The 20,271-nt window shown below is 39.9% G+C and overlaps 1 protein-coding gene across 1 annotated transcript in view; it reads right to left on the bottom strand.

Moving 5' to 3' along the window:
- Nucleotides 1-18,885, bottom strand: part of VPS13B (vacuolar protein sorting 13 homolog B) — a 418,175-nt gene extending 399,290 nt beyond the window's left edge. Inside the window, 3 exon segments of the mRNA XM_050315121.1 lie at nt 10,966-11,109; nt 17,791-17,968; nt 18,762-18,885. Coding sequence (XP_050171078.1) covers nt 10,966-11,109; nt 17,791-17,937 — 291 coding nt within the window. The 5' untranslated portion in view covers nt 17,938-17,968; nt 18,762-18,885.
- Nucleotides 18,886-20,271: the final 1,386 nt, after the last annotated feature.

Raw genomic sequence — 20,271 nt, forward strand, 5'->3', positions numbered from 1 at the left:
GCTAATCTCGTCTGAAATATGTAAGCAGATGCAAATCACTAGCATTAGTTGGGAGGTATTAATAGGGTTTTTTACCTATTAATGGGTTTTTTCCCCAGAATACAGCACATTAAGCTGTTCTAAAAGCAATTCTAGTGCATTCATATTCAAATTCACAACTTTGAGACCCATAACATACTCCAAAGTTCTAAAACACAAGTTACAACAGTCAGTGCTGCATTAGCTCTAATATTTAAATTATGCCACCTGTTTCCTTGCTGTGATGTTGGTTTGCTGCATGCAATTCCTTCCATTTCCTAACAGTAGACCCACTTCAACAGAAAAAGTACTGGATGCTATCCTAGCTGGTACAGAACAAAACTATTATTCACATTTCAACAACAAACTTCCTAACTGGTGCTTTGACAAGAGTTTAACCTGCCATTCAGTTTCCAAGTTCATTCGGCAGCCTAGAAAGCTCTTGCATATCATCTCCTCCTCTCTCCTCACAGCAAATTCAGCTGATTTGATTTATAAACAACCATAATATCCACAGTCTTAAACTCTGCAGAACATAGCTGTACTACACAGTGTAAATACTCAGTCTGGGGTCTGCAGTTTTCTAGTAGTTACAGAACATGTGAAGGTGGGACCACAAAAGAACTCCAGAGGAAAAAATTGGTTTGAGGGAAGGAAGTTAAATATACATTGACTACCATTCAGCTGGGCATGTGTGGCACTGCCTGCCCACAAAACAGTCAGAAAACAGCTCTTCACTGCTCTCAGTGCCTTACTAAGTGGATTAACAGTGAAATTACAACCAATGTAAAACAACTATTTACCCATGTCCTGAGTGTTACTCATGTTTCCTGTCCCAACTGTTCCTCCTTACCATCCAGCAATAATGAAATAAAAAGTCAGGTGGGTCTTTAATATGCATAAATACATATACACATATATACATGCACACAGAGGTATGTATAAAGAACAAGCTTCTACACAGTGCAGTACAACAGGTAAGTGGGATTGCTGCTTCCTCACTTGTTAATCATAGAATCATAGAATTAACTGGGTTGGAAGAGACCTTCAAGATCATCAAGTCCAACCCTTGATCCAACCCCACTGTGATTACTAGATCACGGCACTCAGTGCCACATCCAGCCTCAGCTTAAAAACCTCCAGGGATGGAGAATCCACCACTTCTCTCAGCAGCCCATTCCAATGCCTGATTACCCTCTCTGTCAAGAATTATTTCCTAATATCCAACCTAAACCTCCCATGGCAGAGCTTAAGCCCATGCCCTCTTGTCCTGCTGCTGATTGCCTGGGAGAAGAGACCGACCCCCACCTGGCTACAACCTCCTTTCAGGGAGTTGTAGAGAGTGATGAGGTCACCCCTGAGCCTCCTCTTCTCCAGGCTGAACAACCACAGCTCCCTCAGCCTCTCCTCACAGGACTTGTGCTCGAGTCCCTTCACCAGCCTCATTGCTCTTCTCTGGACCTGCTCCAGCACCTCAATGTCTTTCCTGAACTGAGGGGCCCAGAACTGAACACAATACTCAAGGTGCGGCCTCACCAACGCAGAGTACAGGGGAAGGATCACTTCCCTGCTCCTGCTGGCCACACTGTTCCTGATGCAGGCCAGGATGCCATTGGCCTTCTTGGCCACCTGGGCACACTTCTGGCTCATGTTCAGCTTCCTGTTGATCAGCACTCCCAGATCCCTTTCCACCTGGCTGCTCTCCAGCCACTCTGTCCCCAGCCTGTAGCACTGTATGGGGTTGTTGTGTTTAAAGTGCAGGACCCGGCACTTGGCCTTGTTGAACTTCATTCCATTGGAGTCAGCCCAACTCTCCAGCCTATCCAGGTCCCTCTGCAGAGCCCTCCTGCCTTCTGGCAGATCGACACGCCCTCCCAACTTGGTGTCATCTGCAAATTTGCTAATGATGGACTCAATCCCCTCATCTAAATCATCGATAAAGATGTTAAACAGGACTGGGACCAGCACTGACCCCTGGGGGACACCACTGGTGACCGGCCACCAGCTGGATGCAGCCCCGTTCACCAGCACATCACAATAATAAGTAACATCACAATACCCCAAACAAGGGAATCTAAAGCAACAAAGTAGAAAATAGGGAACTACAGTTTTAAATGAGAAAAAGAAGCAACATCAGCTTCCTCTGAGACAAAAATTCTTCCCCTCCACCTGGGCAACACTTCTGAACTGTCAACATTGGAACTACTTCTCAGACAAAGTGGGTTATGTACGGATGTTAAGTGTCAAAAGGTGTAAGAGGCAGATCACTGGAATGAAATTGTATTGCAGTACAGAGATGAATACAGAAACGGGATTCCTCATGTAGAGAAGAGAAGCACCTGCTTTTGGTTAAAACAAATAATACATATTTTGTTAACACTGGCATTTGGCATCAGTTTATGAGTTTTCATATGCATGAATAAAGAGAAATGTGCATATATGGAGGTCAAACAGTTTTACTGGCTGCTGGCTTACATAATTTTTTTCTAATTTTTTTTTCTTTACAAATAGAACATGATTTGCCAGTGGTAAGTTACAGTCAAATTCTAGAATCAATTTAAGAGAATGTTATGGAAGCAGAAATAAAAAAGGAAGGGGGAGAGACACAGAAAGAGAAATGGGTTAAAATGACTGTTACCTGTGGTCTATTTGATAACAACAAAAAAATGCTCAACGATATCAAGTTTCCACAACTGAGACATGGGGAAATGCTTCAGTCAGAATGCACTCCCCCAGCACAGTCTGCAGCTTCTGTACCAACAAATCTCTAATCCTAATCCAGTTCCAGGAAAAATCACAGAGATGGATATCCTTCTCTTGTTTTCAGAAACATCAGCCCATGTGCAACAAGCTCACAACACTTCAATTTTCAGCAAATGAAAATTACTATTTTCCATCAACAAAGATAGTATTGAAAAAACTTATATGAACACGTTTATAAACATTTGTTGATTTAACACTAAGTTTTGAGATTCTGAATTCTCACTATGTTATTTCTCAACTCAATTTTAAAAACTGACCTATTCTGTTTCTTCACACTCTATGTTGAACTGAAACTGCCAAGGTCTGGGACATGGTCTAGTCCCAAAACACAACTCTTGGAGAAAAAAAAAACCCAAACACATTGGCCTTAATTCAGAAACATCAGTTTGGCAGGGCAGCTGATAACTACTCAATATATCATTTAGTGGTATGAGACTGATCAGAACAAAGACAGGCTTACACAACACATGGAGAAGTAAAGAAGCTACAAAAAGACGTGGAATCAACTTCCACAGCCAACTGTCAAAGCACAATTATAGCTAAACTGGAGGTCTAAGTAGAAAGGAGGAACCTAACTAGCAAGTCAGTGCCCACATTTTAAGTGTATAATGAAACCCCAGCACACATAAAAGAACAGCATAAGAAAAAAGTAAGGGAATTAACAAAAATAAAGTCGGTAGACTCAAAGATTAATTTAAGAACATCTGCCCAAAAGCCAAAGGCTTTAAAAAAGTACAAATCCAAACCACATGTCAAATAAAGCACTGATTTCTGCTGAAATACAAACTGATCCAGAAAAAGAGCAAGCCCCATATCCACATCTATTTTAGAACCCATGAAATAACTGTGTTGTAGTAATCTGCTCTGAAAATGTTTTCTTCAAAACACAGGAGAAAATAATAATAATATATTAAACTACTGTGTCTGAAATATTTTGACAGATTCAATAAATTCAGCACTATGCAAGATTCCCCAAAAAGATACATACATGTGGAAAACTACTCCGACATGTCTAAAATTAGGATTACATCTTTCCAAAATATGGCATCCTGACAAGGTTCCACCAAAATAAGTGAGATATTTCTCGGCTAGTCAGGTGTTCCAAGGCAAACAAGTGGAATTTTTTACATAAGCGTGCTACCCTCACCTGATTAAACAATCTACTTAGAATTACCTGTACAGCTACGAAAGCTTAAAGGACCACTAGGCACCACATCCAAAAAACACCCCTCTCCTGCATATCCATCAGGTGGTTTTCATCTCTTCTCACCTAACCTATTTGTCCATTTAGCTGCCTCAGCCTTCCTCTGTGTACTACTCCTATCTGCATCATCCTTTCCTCTTGCCACTTGAGAAAAACAGAACTCCAACTGACGTTCTGGATAAGACCAATTAAATTCAAAGTCATGCTCCAAAGAAGTGCCTTGCCCTAAGCTAAAAAAGCCATAAATCCGATATAAATTACTTAGTGCCTGATTTTGTAAATATGTTTGGGACACTACAGCAAAGCAGAATGGACTCCAGAAGAGCTCTCTTGGTTGCAGAATATGTGTGTTTCCATCTGGTTGCCTCAAACTTTACCTGCTAAAGGAGGATTGAAAATTGGCTGTTTACCAGTCTATAGAAAATTCTTAAATTAAATGCGGTACCGTATTAGCACTACACAAGCATTTAAAAGAGACCTCAACCTCCAAACCTGGGGCATTGATTTGGTACTTAAAAGAAAGCTCGTGCACACTTTATGTATAAAGAATTAAAATACTAATGTATATAACCCATGTTTATACATAAGTAAACATTTTTCTCTCCTTCTTGAATTTAAAGGACAATTATGCTGGTTTTTGGAGGGTAATGAGTTGTTTAAGACTTGTAAAGTGTTATTTCCTTTTTGGCAAGGCCATGTTTCCCCATACACGACAGACATTTTAAAAAGGCAAAGAGCCAGTCTAAGCCAGTACAGTCAAATAGTAATTAAAACCCCAAACAGTCTTTAATTCTAAATATTTAAATTTGAGAAAAGCAAAACGGCAATTTAGTATAGATGACAAGAAGTCTGGTCCATATGCCTAAGAACAACTGTCCAAGTAGAGTAAAAGATAGAAAGTACCACAAATTATGACAAGGTAACTACAGAACCTGAGGCCTTGAACTTCAACAAGACCCCTGCAGTTGGGAGGCATTACTACTTCTGGAAGAAAGCTGTTTTTAAACAGCAGCCCTCCACTCAGATAGCAGTCATAAGATCCACGTCAAATTTTGGCTACGAGCACTGCATTATGAGGAATGTCTTTCAATCATTTTTTGCAAGCCAAAGTAAACGATCCATTTAGAGGTAGTTCAGGCAACAGAAGGAACAAGACAATAGGAAATTTTGAGTTTTACTTCCAGTATGTGAAAAGAAGAAACTTCTTGCTCTCCACCAGTACTGAAATAAATTCCACAGTACACAGGAGCACAAATAAATATCAGCAAAACTATGAGATATCCACGCATTATAATAACACTATAACCTTGAGGTTTGTCAGTATGAAGGACATAAGGACTTCTTCATGCCTGGTTTGGGTTTGCAGGGCAAGGTTTTGGTAACAGGGATCTACAGGAGTGGCTTCGTGAGAAGCTACTAAAAGTTTTCCTTATGTCTGAGGGAGGCAACGCCAGCTGGCTCCAAGAGGGAACCCAACACTGGCCAAAAGGCCATCAATGACAATTATCAGATAACAGATTTAAGATGAAGAAAGAATATACTGCACAGAAGCAATTATGGCCAGAGTAGAGAGAAATGAGAACATGTGAGCTAAAGAACTCCACAGACACCAAAGTCAGTGCAGAAGGAGGGGGGAGGTGCTGCAGGCACTGGAGCAGAGATTCCCTGCAGGCCATGGTGAAGACCATGGGGAGGCAGCTGTCCCCCTGCAGCCCATGGTGGAGCAGATATCCACCTGCAGCCTGTGGAGGACACACACACACAGGTGGACATCTAAAGGAGGCTGTGAGCCCGTGGAAAGCCCACACTAGAGCAGGCTCCAGGCAGGACATGTGGACCCACGGGGAGAAGAGCCCAAGCAGGAGAGGCTTTGTTGGAGGACCCACATATTGACAAATTCACATGAAAACTGTCCAAAATTAGGAGCACATTAACCAGCATTCAGGTAACCAAGACAGATTGTTGTCTCATGTTGAAGCAACACAATGGCAGTGAGAAAATTAACAAACGTGCCTGCAGGAGTCTTTGAACAAATTCACAAAGGCAAATTCTTCTTTCATAATATTCTTTCAGAATAACTGCAATCTAAAGCATTAGATACTTTTCTTTTAAAATCTATAAAGTGGTCAGTAGGAAAAAATATAGGTAAATTAATGATCACTCTTGTTTGCCCAGCTAGAACACTGAAGAGTAATTCGGCTTTAAGCAAAGCTGCTCAGCATCTCCTCTTTAGCCTCCTTTGAAAACAGTGGAGATAGAAGATAAAGTGTCTGAACCAAATGCTGCAAGGCCTTTTCTAGCAGCTGTTTTTACTACTTCCTCTACTGAAAGAGAAAGTTTAATAAATGTTTTTGTAAGAGATTCATAGGGCATGGTATTTCTCCCTTAGAAAGACAATATCCTTGAAAAAGAGATTCTCTAACCTAAACCACTTTTTTTTTCCCCACATTTATCAATTCACAGAAAAATTTAAGAACTCCTCATACTAGAGTTCTTGAAAATTACATAAAACACAACTAAAGACTCAGCCAAATCTTCCTGAGCCTTTGGAAAAGTCTAAACAACTTAAGTCTGATTTACACAAAGGAATTTGCTTTAATTCAAAATAACATGGAAAACTGCTCTTGTTACTCATATATACTAATTTGTATGCATACACACACAGAAACATATAGAAGTCCCTTTTTTCTTATATTAATCTACTAAAACACAAAAAAAAGTCGTGAGAATTTCAGATTCATCATTAACCTGACATGATGATTTGACACTAGCTGATGGCATATTTTGCTTCCTGCATGGCAGTTCTCAATATAACCTTCACTTTAAACTTTGCATATGAGTGTTAAAACTCAATATCAGATTTAATGAACTGAAGAGACCACTATGAAAGTGAGCAGGTATCAAACAAAAAATATTTTAAAAATAAAGACCTTGAGTTTCTACATGAGGAAACAAAAAGCACAAACGTGGGCCTCTAAAGACTGTTAGTTAAGTCTTCTGATTTCAAGTCTTATCATAATTTTGCTGTCACAGAACAGCAGACAGACTCAAATGGAAAGAAAACAGCACCATTTGTCCATACAGCCACTTTCCATTGAACTACTACAACCCAGGTGAGGACAAAAACGGCAAAGCACAGCTTCAGACCTGGAGATAGCTTTACCATTTAAGCAAAAACTTTATATAACTATACCCTCATTAAATATAAGCCTTGTGTCTTCACTTTCAAAGTCCTTCATAACCTGTCTACACACCTTATCTCCAATCTCAATCATTTCCTGGGCAAGGCCAATTCCTGCTTTCAGCATTCTTTCATGGCAGTTCCTACCAACTGTCAGATAAGAATGCATCTGTTATTCTGACAGTCACACTTGTGGGCTGTTCTCCACTGTTTCCACAGAGTTACTATATTCCTTCACAACTTCCTTTGTCACGCCTCCTGAAAGGAGAAGTGCTTAATTATCTGTATGCTGATCCAAACTACTTGGTTTCCTGTGCCCCTGCAAGTGCTTCTACTTAACAGTCTTTCTCAATTCCATAATTAGTTATCCTTGGAGAACAGAGAATCTTCACCTTCACATACATCAGCATATTCCTGGTGCACCGTGTCCTGATTAAAGGCAAGAACTCAGAAGTGAAGCAATAATGCAGATAACACAGTTTCTCCTTGATCTCCTCATTGCGTCAGTTCCAAGACTAAAAATCACAGAAATCAAGGCTGAGCATGAGGAACATCAGTCTTGTGGTTAGTCATAATTGCAGGAAGGTGAAGAAAACAGACACGGGCTTAGAGGCTTGTCCTTTCCAATTTGTACTACCTGAATTTAAAGCCTGTGGTTTGGGCACAGAGGTTATGTGGCACGGAGAGGCAAAGAGAAAAGAGCAAAGAATTTCAAACAGGACAAAAGAAGAAAAAAACTCTAGGAGGAAAAACAGCAGTCAACACAGATTTAACAAGATGTTTGCAATTGTATACAAAGTCCTGAGATTTAATATATGAGATAGGTAATAAGAAGAATATAATACTAGAACTTTAACTACCTTCTATAACAATACATAGCACTCATGAAGAATAGTGTCACGAGAGTCACTTACTATACCTTAAATACAAGTCAAACAAACTTCAATCACATTTAAGTGTGTAATAACACATTTAACAATCATATTTACCCACGTTTCATGAATTTGAGAACATTCTAAATGCTCGTACTTAAAACTCAGTACTGCAGAAGATTATGTTAAAGAGAAAAAGAAAAAAATAAGCAGGCACAGTTGCATTAGGCTGACAGACATCAAAAACCAATGCAAAATGCCTCACATCAAAATTCTATTTCAAGTACTGCCACTAAACAAAGTCATAACCAAAAGCGCACATATAGAGCATGTTCAATAGAACACCACTTTAATCACTGCAAAGTTCTATTCCTGATTCACTTCAGTTTAATTTTCTTGTAAAGTAGCCATATTTAACATGTGGTTTTTAGAAGCAGTAGTATCAGTCATAAAAACGAAGGAAGCAAAGCAGACAAAAGGGGGAAAAAAAATGTTCAAACTTCAAAATTCACAATAAATACCACTAATTCTACAACACAGATTTTGCATATCATTGAGTGAACTTACCACTTTTACAACACTTCTGCTTAGAAAAGGAGAACATTTGCATAAAACTAGAAGTTGAGCCATTACTATCTACGCCAGACTTAGCCGAGGAGATGCTGCATGAACAACAAAAAAAACCAACTAAACTAACACTCGAAGTTGAACTAACAACGACAAAGCATCAAAGTAAAGGGCAAATGTACAAAATCACTTCCATGGGACTGATACACTTCAAAAACATAAAAAGGAAGAGAGGTTTTTGCTCACAAAAATCTGCAGGGTCCACTGGACAATAACTTCAAGCAATGTCATGTATTTTAATCTTCATACATCTTCAATAGAAACATTGTTTGAAATAGCCCCTTTCCAAAGAATACACATCTCACTAAGTTGGGGTCAGGAACTTTTTTTTGCTCAGGTGAAATTATGTATGTGCTCATTAGAAGTTTCACCTGAGGAAGGAAATGTAGGATCAAGACAATCAATTTGAGACCTAAACTAAACTTTCTTGGTAATTATGCTCTTCACAGATATGAAGTTCTTGGCAAAACAGTTCCAGCTGGAGCTAAATTCACTGAAAGTTTATTTCACTACCATTTTCCACAGAAATATTTTATTTTATTCATAGATTTTATTCACTGATTACAAAGATTTTTATGACAATTGATTTTAGCCAAGTACTCTGCCATACAAGAAGTTAGAACACAAGAATTTGTCAGAACACTTTATTTTTATAAAACACTTTCAAACAGTAATTTAAACAAATAAAATTCAAGCTGTCAACTTTTTAAACCATATCCTCAGAAAACAGCATAAAAGTGTTTTCATTTACATTCATTTACATTCTTGTTAGTCAAAGATAATCCTTCTATGGCACAGACCCAAATTTTATCCTCCTGGGTGTACATACCACCGAATAATTTGTTCAAATGTCAGCTGCAATTTTCAAAACTCCTTTCTTGCCTCTGAATCTTAAACATCTGTAATAAATACTTGTTTTGAGAGCGCTTTACATTTGTGACACTTGACCTCTTGCTGTATGCACCACAAAATCTAAGTTTCGAATACCATGCAAGCAGGAAATCTGATCATTCCAGCAGTAGCCATCTGCAAGGTCCAATATCAAATATTAGTTCTGGGTTGCACAAAGTCGTGGGCTACAAATCTTTTCCTGCAACTCTTATAATTAGTTGCAATTTGCTGCTTCTAAAAGCCATTTCTCACAGAACATCTGGTCTCACAAAGCTTACCTTAACATTGGAAAAGTACTTAGCATTTGGCTGCTGGTGCGTGTACGTGTGTGTAATGCACGTGCACATCTGCACATAGATTAAGTGTAACTACAGAATGCAAGCACGTGCTTTGTGGGTGGCACAGCCAGGACTAGAGATTTCTACTTCAGCAAAAAAGCCTCTTAGATCTGGAACTGTAAAAGAATATTATAAGAAATATCAACCATCACAGAAAAGTGTCTGGCAATGTTCTTGTTGGCTTGCATCTATTTATTGCTGTTAAATGTTAACAGCTCATCAAGCACCCTACAAAATACTTGAATTTTGCATCAATTGGAATTTTCTTTTGCATGGTCCTCAATATAACTGAAAGACCACGCTGAAATTGAAATGTGAACAAGGCTTTAAAAAAAATCAACAAAAACAAACCAGAAAACCTCTCTAGAATCAAAACACCAAACTGACTAAAAAAACAAAAACAAGTTTAAAAGTTTAACATTACTATACCTAGGTACTTCTGGTTAACTGTGTTAGACATACGACAAAAACTGAGCCACTTATTTCAGCTTCATAGTGCCAGAACAAAACCTTTCCTAAGCCTGTGAAACAGCATAGTGTACAAATTGTTGTGAGACCTTTACATAAAGGAAGTCTTCCAAGTACTCTACTCAAGCAAGCACTATAACTCCTAAAGGTAAGAATTAATTACAGTCTGGGATCTTCAAAGCATTCCTTCAGTAATAGCAACACAACTTTTGAAAAATGCCCAGTGCTGAGTTGTGCCACATTCAACTGACTCAAGCAACCAGCACTGTTTCTTGAAAGGCAGAAGCTGCAAGCTCTCAGGATCCTGAATTGCTCTTGAAATCCACTTCTTCTCTAGTCATAGGAAAATTCTGACAGAGCACTATTAACTTACTTTCACATCTGCATGAAGTGTTTATTAGCTGCAGCTAACTAAGAAAGTTTAAAAATAAGCATAAAGGAAGAGACTAACCATGACAAGAACGCTATTAGTTTCTCAGAAATTAAAAGGAATCCCAGCTTCACATGTCAGATTCTTCAGAAGGCTTTGCAGAAAGTGACCTGTAGAAGCCATTATTCTCATCAACCTCTCCATGTTACAAAAGCATTCACCACATTTCTTACCTGAGCACCATCCTTTAGCTTCAAGATGCATTCCATTGTATTGATAGTGATGACAACTGGTTCTGATCCCAATTTTGTCCATGGTACGTGAATCCGAAGTTCATGAATATGCCCACTTAAAAACGTAAATGGCAGTTTCAGCTCCTAACAACAACAAAGAACGCAGAATTAACTACTGAAACATTTAAAAATTCAAGGCGCATTTGTAACTCAAAATAGTATGGTTCTATCAAAAAGTAAGTCAAAATTTATTCTCCCTCCCCTAATCAATAGTGTGTCACAGGGTGTGGGATTTTCCTTTATAATCACTTGCATGCTTACATTACAATTAGTCTGTTCAAAGGAGACGTTTGGATTACCATGTCCTTGATAATAAAAGAGTTTAAAACCATCTCTCTCGTATGAAGCTACTGCAAAATGTGCCACTATTCAAGGGACAAGCAGAAATGAGCGAGGTGAAAGTAAATGCTTAAATTGATATGCAACTTGTGTTATTGTGAAGAGAACAAATTTGGAATTAAACATTGACAATAAAACATTAAGGCAATATCTTTGAAAATATTTTAATACTAAGAGTTGTAAGAGCTCAGTGCTCTTATCGTTGGCTCATTGTTGCCCCATTCACATCAAACTGCTAGTGAACACAAAATTTTTCCTTGGCAAAACTGGACTCCTCCTCACCAAGGCCTAATGTGGCTGTCACACTGCTTTAATAATTGGTGCAAATCAGTCCAGAACTCCTAACAAATGCCTGACACTCCAACCAGCCAATGCAGAGATCTCAGCTCTACAGGACAGCCCCACCGAGCCAGCTGCTGCATGCAGCAAGTCAGCAGGAAATATGGTGCCAAAGTGTTGCCATTTCTCCAGTAGCTTCAGAATGCTTAACAGACACAGTGGTCAGGCTACAGACCTGGTCCCAGGATGAGAAACCAAGATTTGGAACAATGAAAGTAAGTGTTTACTGCAAAACAAAGAAACCATTTTTGATACTATGTCAGAATTTTAAGTCAGCATTCTCAATACTAAGTATTCTAATTATGAGGTTCCAATGATAATTCATCTTCTTACCTTTCTGATGTCTATTCTAACATTTTTACTATAAAATTTTAATGGAGGAAAAACAACAGATGTCTTCAAATTGCTTATAAGCCTGGTATTTTCATTTTCATCTTAGTTGCTGAGAACTACAGGTATATATCTTCTCAGATGGAGAAACAAGTGAATCTAAGTCTCCTAGATGTTGAGTGATAGCTTTGGTCAACCTACAACCACCCTCTAATCCAACTGCCCAACCAATTCAGGGCTGACCAGAAGCTGTTAGGAGCATTGTGCAATTACATATTCACTGGCACGAGGCCATCCACCTCCTCTAGGAAGCCTGTTCCACTGTCTGACCACAGGTCAATGCTTCTTAATGTCCAGTCTAAGCCTCTCCTCGCACAGGAGACATAAAACTTTGTTCAGAACTCCAGAATTATCCTGGGAAGCTGGGGCTTAAGCACCTTTGCACCTTGGCTCAGTTTGGGTACATACAACATTCAACTCAGAACTCCTCTGAATGAATAGCTGTTAAAATAGAGAAGGTCCAAGAAACTCCGAGGTCAAACATGCAAGTTGCTAGGGAATTTTAAACAAACATCTAGAAGAAGATGCAGCCTCTTTTCCTGCACTGCTTGACCCTAGACCTATCCCTGCTGTATAGAGCTTCTATATGAATAAAATTTGGGGACAAGGGTATTTTGCCTTTAGTACGTGACATATAAAGTCTTAAAATCTGCCTATAGAATATTTCTGTGAAGCTAGCTTATGGCATTATTTTCCTAATATCTTGAAATAAAATCAATGATAAATTTACAAATCATGAATATAGAAATAAACCTTAGTCACACATTTTGAAAGCCCACCAAAGTTTTTGATTTTCCTAAGCAGTTAACGTAAGTTGAGTTGAAAGTCCTAGTTGAGAGTTGAAACAACCACTATTACATCTGTGACATCAGGTTAGCATCCTGAGATAGCCTCTAATTTGTCACCCAAAAGACAAGTCAACAATTCTTACTCAGGAATACCTATCACCATGACAGCAACAACAGCTGCTAATAGGAGCTGTTTCAGGGAGTGTTTCAAGGAACACTCTCCTTTCTGCAGCTGATGCCTTTTCAGCCTTGCATCTAAGAGCTAAGAGAATATGAAAGCACATTAAATGCTGACAAAATCTTCAGAGAAGAAAACTACATAAAATTATAGCTCTATTTTTTTTTTGCCAAGTACAGCTTTCAGTTTATAAATCAATTTGGGGAGTTTAATGAGCTTTCATTAATGAAGTTCAAAAAAAACCACACCCGTCTCATGTTAGGGAAACTTCTGACTCCTTCCTCAGCCATGCTTACACAAAGTCACATCTAATTTCAAGTCCCCATTCTAAAAGATGACAGTTACAGAGTTTCTCATAAAAGGTTTGAAGAAAATTGCTAATTTTTTTTTTCCAAATGTTTTTTCTTCATCTCATTCACTAAAATACTTAGGGATTTTAGCCAAAAGCCTCTCTCCTAAAAATTCAGCTGTAGGCTCACAAGCAACACAAATAAAATTTTAATCCAAACGGTTTCAGTTAAGACACTGAAAAGCAAGTACTGGGCAGTTTAGCTACACATGTTGCTACAGTAATCATACAATAAATTAAATAGAGCCTTTTGTCCTGGAGTTTTGTTGTGAGGTTTCGGGGGGGGTGTTTGTTTTTGTTTTGGATTGTTTGTTTGGTTTTGGTTTGGTTTTTTGGGGGGGGAAGTGGCACAGAAATAAATTATAAAAAACATGCAATTTAAAAAGACATCACAGCATGAGAGAGAATGCTTTCAGGGATCAAGACAGCAAACTATCACTGTTAACAGCACTAGAAATAAATTCACATTTCAGACATGTAGTTATCTAATTTTTATGTCACTCATCAATACCACAATGTCCGTTTAGATCCTGACCTGCGTTTACTTCAAAAGGTATTCTAGAATAGCTCTTTTCCCACTATTTTCTGGATGGATTTAACACATTCTCAATTTTGCCTAGTTAACTACAAGATATTGAAAGAAACGGAAGCAGGAATTATTTCAAAATGAGGTGATACAAGCAAATGCACAATGTATTTAAAAGATACTTCTTTTTCAAAGAAATTTAGATACAAATGTTGTTTGGCATTATTCTAATTTCCTTAAGCAATGCAGAGAACTCTTTGTTGTAGTATTTCATTAGACAATACAAATGTGTGCCAAATTTATAAACCTGTTCATCATACAACATAACAAAAGACCACTTTTATTCCTCCTCACTTCCTGTGCAATCTTTCCCCTTTCATTAAGTACCACTTGGAATTCTTAATATTTCTTCTGTACCCATGACTGATTAGACATTACACTTTAGACTTTACCTTTACATCCCCTAGATCCTTCACAAAAATATTATATGACTAAAACCAAACTTCTGGGCTTGACCCATAAATAAGGGACTAATACCATGCAAGACTGCAGACTAGATGACCATAATCCCCCTTTACCTAAAATCTCCCCTTGCTCTAAAACACAAGACTATCCCAAACTTTGGAGTGATTGGCAAGTACTTTTCTCCACGTGAGTGTTAACTCAAATACCTTTTCTTCACAGTCAAGGCTGTATTTCACAAGTAACCCAGTGACACATAACACAGACACCTAAAATAAAGATACTTCAATGCTCTAGTTTCCTTAGAATTCTTTAAGTACACTGGAAGTTTTCATATTTCTTTATAAATTCTTTTGGATATGAAAAATCCACACTTACAATACAACTCAGCCTTTAGATCAAGCTATCCTTTGTCTTCCAAAGACTGCTTCATCTTTCTCTTCTGAGTTTGTAAAACAGCTAACATAACCTGCATTGTTAAGGGAATATATAAAAGCTGCAAAAAGAGCTCACCATGTATCTTACCTCTTTGGTACCACTGTGTCAACAGAAATATTACACACAAGCTGGTTACCAAGTTCATGGGCAGTTCTGTTACCTCTGGTATTGTGGGGACTTCACATAAAATTTGACAAGTGCTTAAAAGGCTTTACAAAAAAGTAGTATTTAATCTTTTATTACATTTTACTTTCCCAAAGTAATCTTTGTACAATTTGTGTATTATGCATAGATGGAAAATTTCTTGGCATGCTTCATCTCGCAGCAATTGAATCATCAAGGATAGGGAAAAAAATACCAACACTTTATCAGATTTAATCTTCAACTAAAGATAATTATTATAATATTATTTATTATAGATATATAATTATGATTAACTGGCTACTCAAAGAGGGATACAATTATGTACAAAAGCTACATTGTACCTAGAAGGTTGAACCTGAGTACAAACTAGTACTTGACTTCCACTAAGGAACTGATATTGTAAAAAGAAAAAGAGGGCAGAGAGAAGGACAGACCCTAAGAGTTATTGCAATGACAATCAGCTTAGTTTAATGAGAGCATAAGACGTATATAAATATATGTAAAAAACATGCTAACATTCCCAAAAAGTCACATATAACTCCACAAAAGATGGAATTCTGTGAAAAATGTTCAAGGCTATAGACAAAGATATCCAGGATCCATGCATTTGTATCTAAAGATCTAAAGCATGAAATTAAAGCTGTGTTCATCTCAAATAAGGAGTAGGGAACCAGGCTGGGGATAGCCTGGAACAGAAAGGATGTTAAAAGAGCAGAGCAGTTAAGGTGACTAACTTCAGATACCATGAACCCATCATGGCAGAGAACCCAAATAAAATAATATACACTGCTAATTTTCAGAAACCAGCTTTTCAAGGGAGCTCCCTGCCAGCTGCAAAGGCTTGGGTCATTGTATTACCACACACTACATACCCAAAAACTTCTGCTGAGCAGGCGTAAAGCAGCATCCCTTCCACAAAGAAGAGAAAGACACCCTACACTCCGTGGGTCCAGAACAAGTTCCAAAGAATCGTAAGAGTCAAATTACAATCACGACATTTCACAAACACAGAGCCAAATAATGTAAAAACAATGAATCTAAGCTAAATTTTTCATTCATCACATATTCACATCCCCATTCAAGCTGATATGTCATAAGCACCGGCACATATGGTAACACCATAAGAGCCATGACACTATTAGATTGAGCTGGATATTTAGGAACCCAGCTGAAACATAGGTAGACAAAGATGAAGCCAAGGATCACCCACCAGCAAACTGCAACTACTAGAAAGGGAACATCACCAATGACAGCAGCAAAATCCTAACAGTGTCAGGTAATAGAGCAAGTTTAATACATCCATCACAAGTCATCATTTGTTATTAGGACAAGCTTTCTCTCTATACAGCAAAGCATTGAAAAAGCTTACCCAGAGAGAAGGTTATCACAAGACAGGAGATTTCACGACTCAACTGGAGAAAAACACAAGTTGGTCTGACAATGCTGGCAACAGCCCTGCTCAGAAGAGGAGGCTGGACTAGATGACCTCCAGCCATTTGCACCAGTTTCTGACCAGTCCTTCTTTGGGTCTATAATACACACACTTAAAAAGGCTCACAGGGGGAACACATCCTACACAACTGAAGTCTAGCATGCACATCAGCTGTATGGACAAGCTGTATCAAGAAAATGAGGAACAAATACACTTGAGAGGAAACAGAGAGGCCACCAAATACTTGAAGGCAGACAAGTCAGGCTCTTTAAAAAGCACAGAAAATAGGACAGCATCTCTTGAAAGATTGTCTCCTCTTCCAGAACAGGACCAGAGATTCTTAATTAACCATAAGTACTTCTTCCACATTTTAAAAGGTGTCCCCGACAGAGACTATGCAGTCTCCTCAGTCTACTCCAATGTCTCATAATCGAACTAAAAGATGAGATTTTCATTTATTTTCAACCTAAGACTCCCTATGTGCAATTTATTCCATCATTTCTTGTCACATCCAAAGAATTCTTGCCCTCTCTTGTCTCACCTTATTTTATTCAAAATTAAAAATGCATTCCCTGCCTATTTCATTCTTCTTTCAACAGATGTATGGTCTAAATTTCCCATTCTTCTTTGCTGCATTTATCTCAGTTCCTTCACCTGGTTGGACTATATCTGGACAAAGGACTCTAGCTAAGACTTGCTACACCATCTACAACAAAAACCAGCTTTACTCATCCCACACACTCAAGCTGTCAACTCAGACAAGCATAAAAGGAAACCATCCTGCTGCTAAAACTCAATTGGTTTATATTGACAGCAGACTCCAAATTCTGTATCTAGTGTTTTACTGGGTCAAGCTTGCCTTTAGTCTCTGATCTAATCTACACAAACCAGCTGATCAAATCTGTCCCTCAACTACTCTTAAGTTTAGATACAACTAGAATGATGAAATCTTAAGTGAGAAAACCAAACAGAGAACACAAATCTGTGTTTAGTATGCATAATTAAAGAGATCCTGCTTTACTGTATGACATTCTGAATTAGTTACTATATGCGATTAGTAAATATGAATGGAAAAGAAACTTAATTAAGTGTTCATACTGTAAAACAATGGTTACTGATAGAAGAAACATGTCCACAAAAAAGCCTTTCTCTTCACACCCCATAAGTTAGAGAATGTGTAAAGAATTACCATTCATTGCTAAACAAATGGCATGAAATTAAAGCAAGAATAACTAAATGCAGGGGGAAAAAATGGACTTGCATAAGAAGAAAACCAGCAGACACTGAATGATTATTTAGCTGTGCAGACCAATCCAAATAATTCAGACAACTTCTTTTAAATCAAAAGCACAGACTGCAACAACTGTAAACATAACATACCTGTTCGAGTACATCCAACTTTAGTTCAAGTTTACTAAGCACCACATCTCCTCCCCAGAGTGACAATTGCAGATCTGAAGGCTTCAAGTTCTTTATGTAGCGATTCACATAACTCATCAAAATAGGAGTTACATAGGACTCCAGCATCCTGGAAGATATCTATATTACAGGTCAAGCACTAAGGAAAAAGGACAAGAGATTGAGTTATTAGTAACAAATCTGCCGGACTGATTTTCAATAATGCACCAGTCCCACTCTTTGAATGCATGAAAATAATTCTAAACATGTTTATAGGTAGAGATACGTATAGTTAGATACAAAGATAAAGCAATATAGTTAGATATAAAGATAAAGCATATAGCAAGATGAAAGCACATCTATTTGGACCCATAAATTTTCAGCTTATCTATATATATATACACATATACACACACACACACATATACATACGTGTGTGTGTATATATGAACTAGTATATATGAACTAGTAACTGGCTTGCTCAAAAGAAAAACCAACCAATCGAACCAAAAAACAGAGAAGATGATCAAGCAGTGAACCATGCTTTCACACAGCATTTAAATGACAGGAAAACTGCTTTTTGGAGTCATCAAAAGGATAACTTTTGATAACATCAAAAAAGGATAACTTTTAACAGACAAAAGTGCACACTGAAACATGCCCTTAGATGCCCCTCTTCTCTCTGACACCGGTGTCAGTCTCCGAGCACCGTGTCCAAGGCAAATCCGCCAGTTTCCTGCCCCTCTGAACTCCAAGAAACCAACACTCTCCATGACCCGAGCCGAGGTCACTCTCCTACCGCCCCACACTTGTCCACACCCCCGCCGTCCCGAGGAGACCCTTCCCCGCCCCGTCACCGGGACACCCCCACGGTGCCGGGCAGCCCCCGCCCCTACCTCCGGGACATATCTTCACGCGTCCCTGCCCGGGTCCCACCCCCAGGGCCCCTTTACCTGCCCCAGCAGCCCCAGGCTCGTTGCCCCGGGCGGGCCGGGCCGCGGGACCCGCGCTGGGCGCCCTCGCTGGGACCCCGCGCCGGCAGCGCCCCCGCCCCGGCCCCTGCCCCGGTCCCGGCCCGGCCCCGCCGCCGCTTCCGGGTTCCCCGGCGCGTGCGCGCTGCGCCGCCCGCCCCGGCGGAAGCGTTTGGCGGGAGCGCAGGGGCGGGGCCAGAGGCAGCACCGTGTGGTCACGTGTCCTGCCGGGGGCGGGGCCCGGGAGGGGGCGGGGCCTGTTCCGCGCGTGCCCGTGAGGGGCGGGGGCCGCTCCCGCAGTGTGAGTCCCGGCTGGGTGGGTAAAGGTGTGTGGGACCGTGAATGCCAACCTGTGACCCAACACCACTATGTCCACTAGGCCATGGCACTGAGTGCCACGCCCAGTCTTTCCTTAAACACCTCCAGGACGGTGATGCTACCACCTTCCTGGGCAGCCCATGCCGGTGTCTGATCACCCATTTTCTGAAGAAATTCTTCCTCATGTCCAACCTGAACCTCCCCTAGGCAAATTTAGACTATGTCTTCTCATCCTGTCACCAATTGCCTGGCGGAAGAGGCTGACCCCCACCTACAACCTCCTTTCAGTAGTTGTAGAGAGTGATAAGGTCCCCCCACTTTTCTCCAGGCTGAGCCCCACCCAGTTCCCTCAGATGCTCCTCAACAGACTTGTGCTCCAGACCCTTTCCCAGCTCCACTGCCCTTCTCTGGGCACACTCCAACGCTTCAGTGTCTGTAGTGAGGGGCCCAGAATTGCACACAGTTCCCAGCAGTCTCCTTCCATGGCATAGCGGCCTGGCTGCCCCCCAGCTGTGTATGAGCCCCCACTGTGGGGATCCGGGCATGGTGGGCTCTGACATGGACCGTCACAAATCCTGGGATGTGCCACCGTCCCAGCCAGCCCAGCTCCGAGGCTTGATGAGTGACCGTGTGGAGCAACCCTTGGTGGTGCCCAATGCTTGTTTTTTCCACAGTGCTTAATAAAAGTGGGCATTTTCCGACTTGCTTTCGAGTGAAGTTCTTCTTAGGTTCTGAATTTCACAATTTCAAATGTGGGAGGAGTTCCTGTCACCCAGGAATGCCCTTGATTTTCTGCATGCCCAAAGCGCTTCTCACTATGTTGATCATAGAGAAAAGCCTTTGCCAAAACCCTCAAGCCCTTTTGGGGTTGCTCCTGGCAGCAGGTGAGTTAATGGGCTCCTTGGTAGTTGGCATGTAGAAAGGAGATGGGCCCATTTCTGTCAGAGAGAAGTGCAGTAGGCATTGCCTGTGGGCAAGGCTTTGATGTAGATAATGAATAAGCTTTTACAAAGTCCTCTGATTTGAGTTTTAAAGAAAAGCCTGGGATATGCCTGTTGAGTTACATATTCCTCCTGGAAATTTTTAAATCCCATGTATTTAATCTGCAGTGCGGTTATGTGGCTGAAAACAGAAAAGACAACACTATAGAGCATTTGAGATAGTTCGTGTGAAG

The sequence above is a fragment of the Myiozetetes cayanensis genome, unplaced genomic scaffold, assembly GCF_022539395.1.
Source record: "Myiozetetes cayanensis isolate MyiCay16 unplaced genomic scaffold, myiCay2020 scf1, whole genome shotgun sequence".
In the NCBI taxonomy this organism is placed as follows: Eukaryota; Metazoa; Chordata; class Aves; order Passeriformes; family Tyrannidae; genus Myiozetetes; species Myiozetetes cayanensis.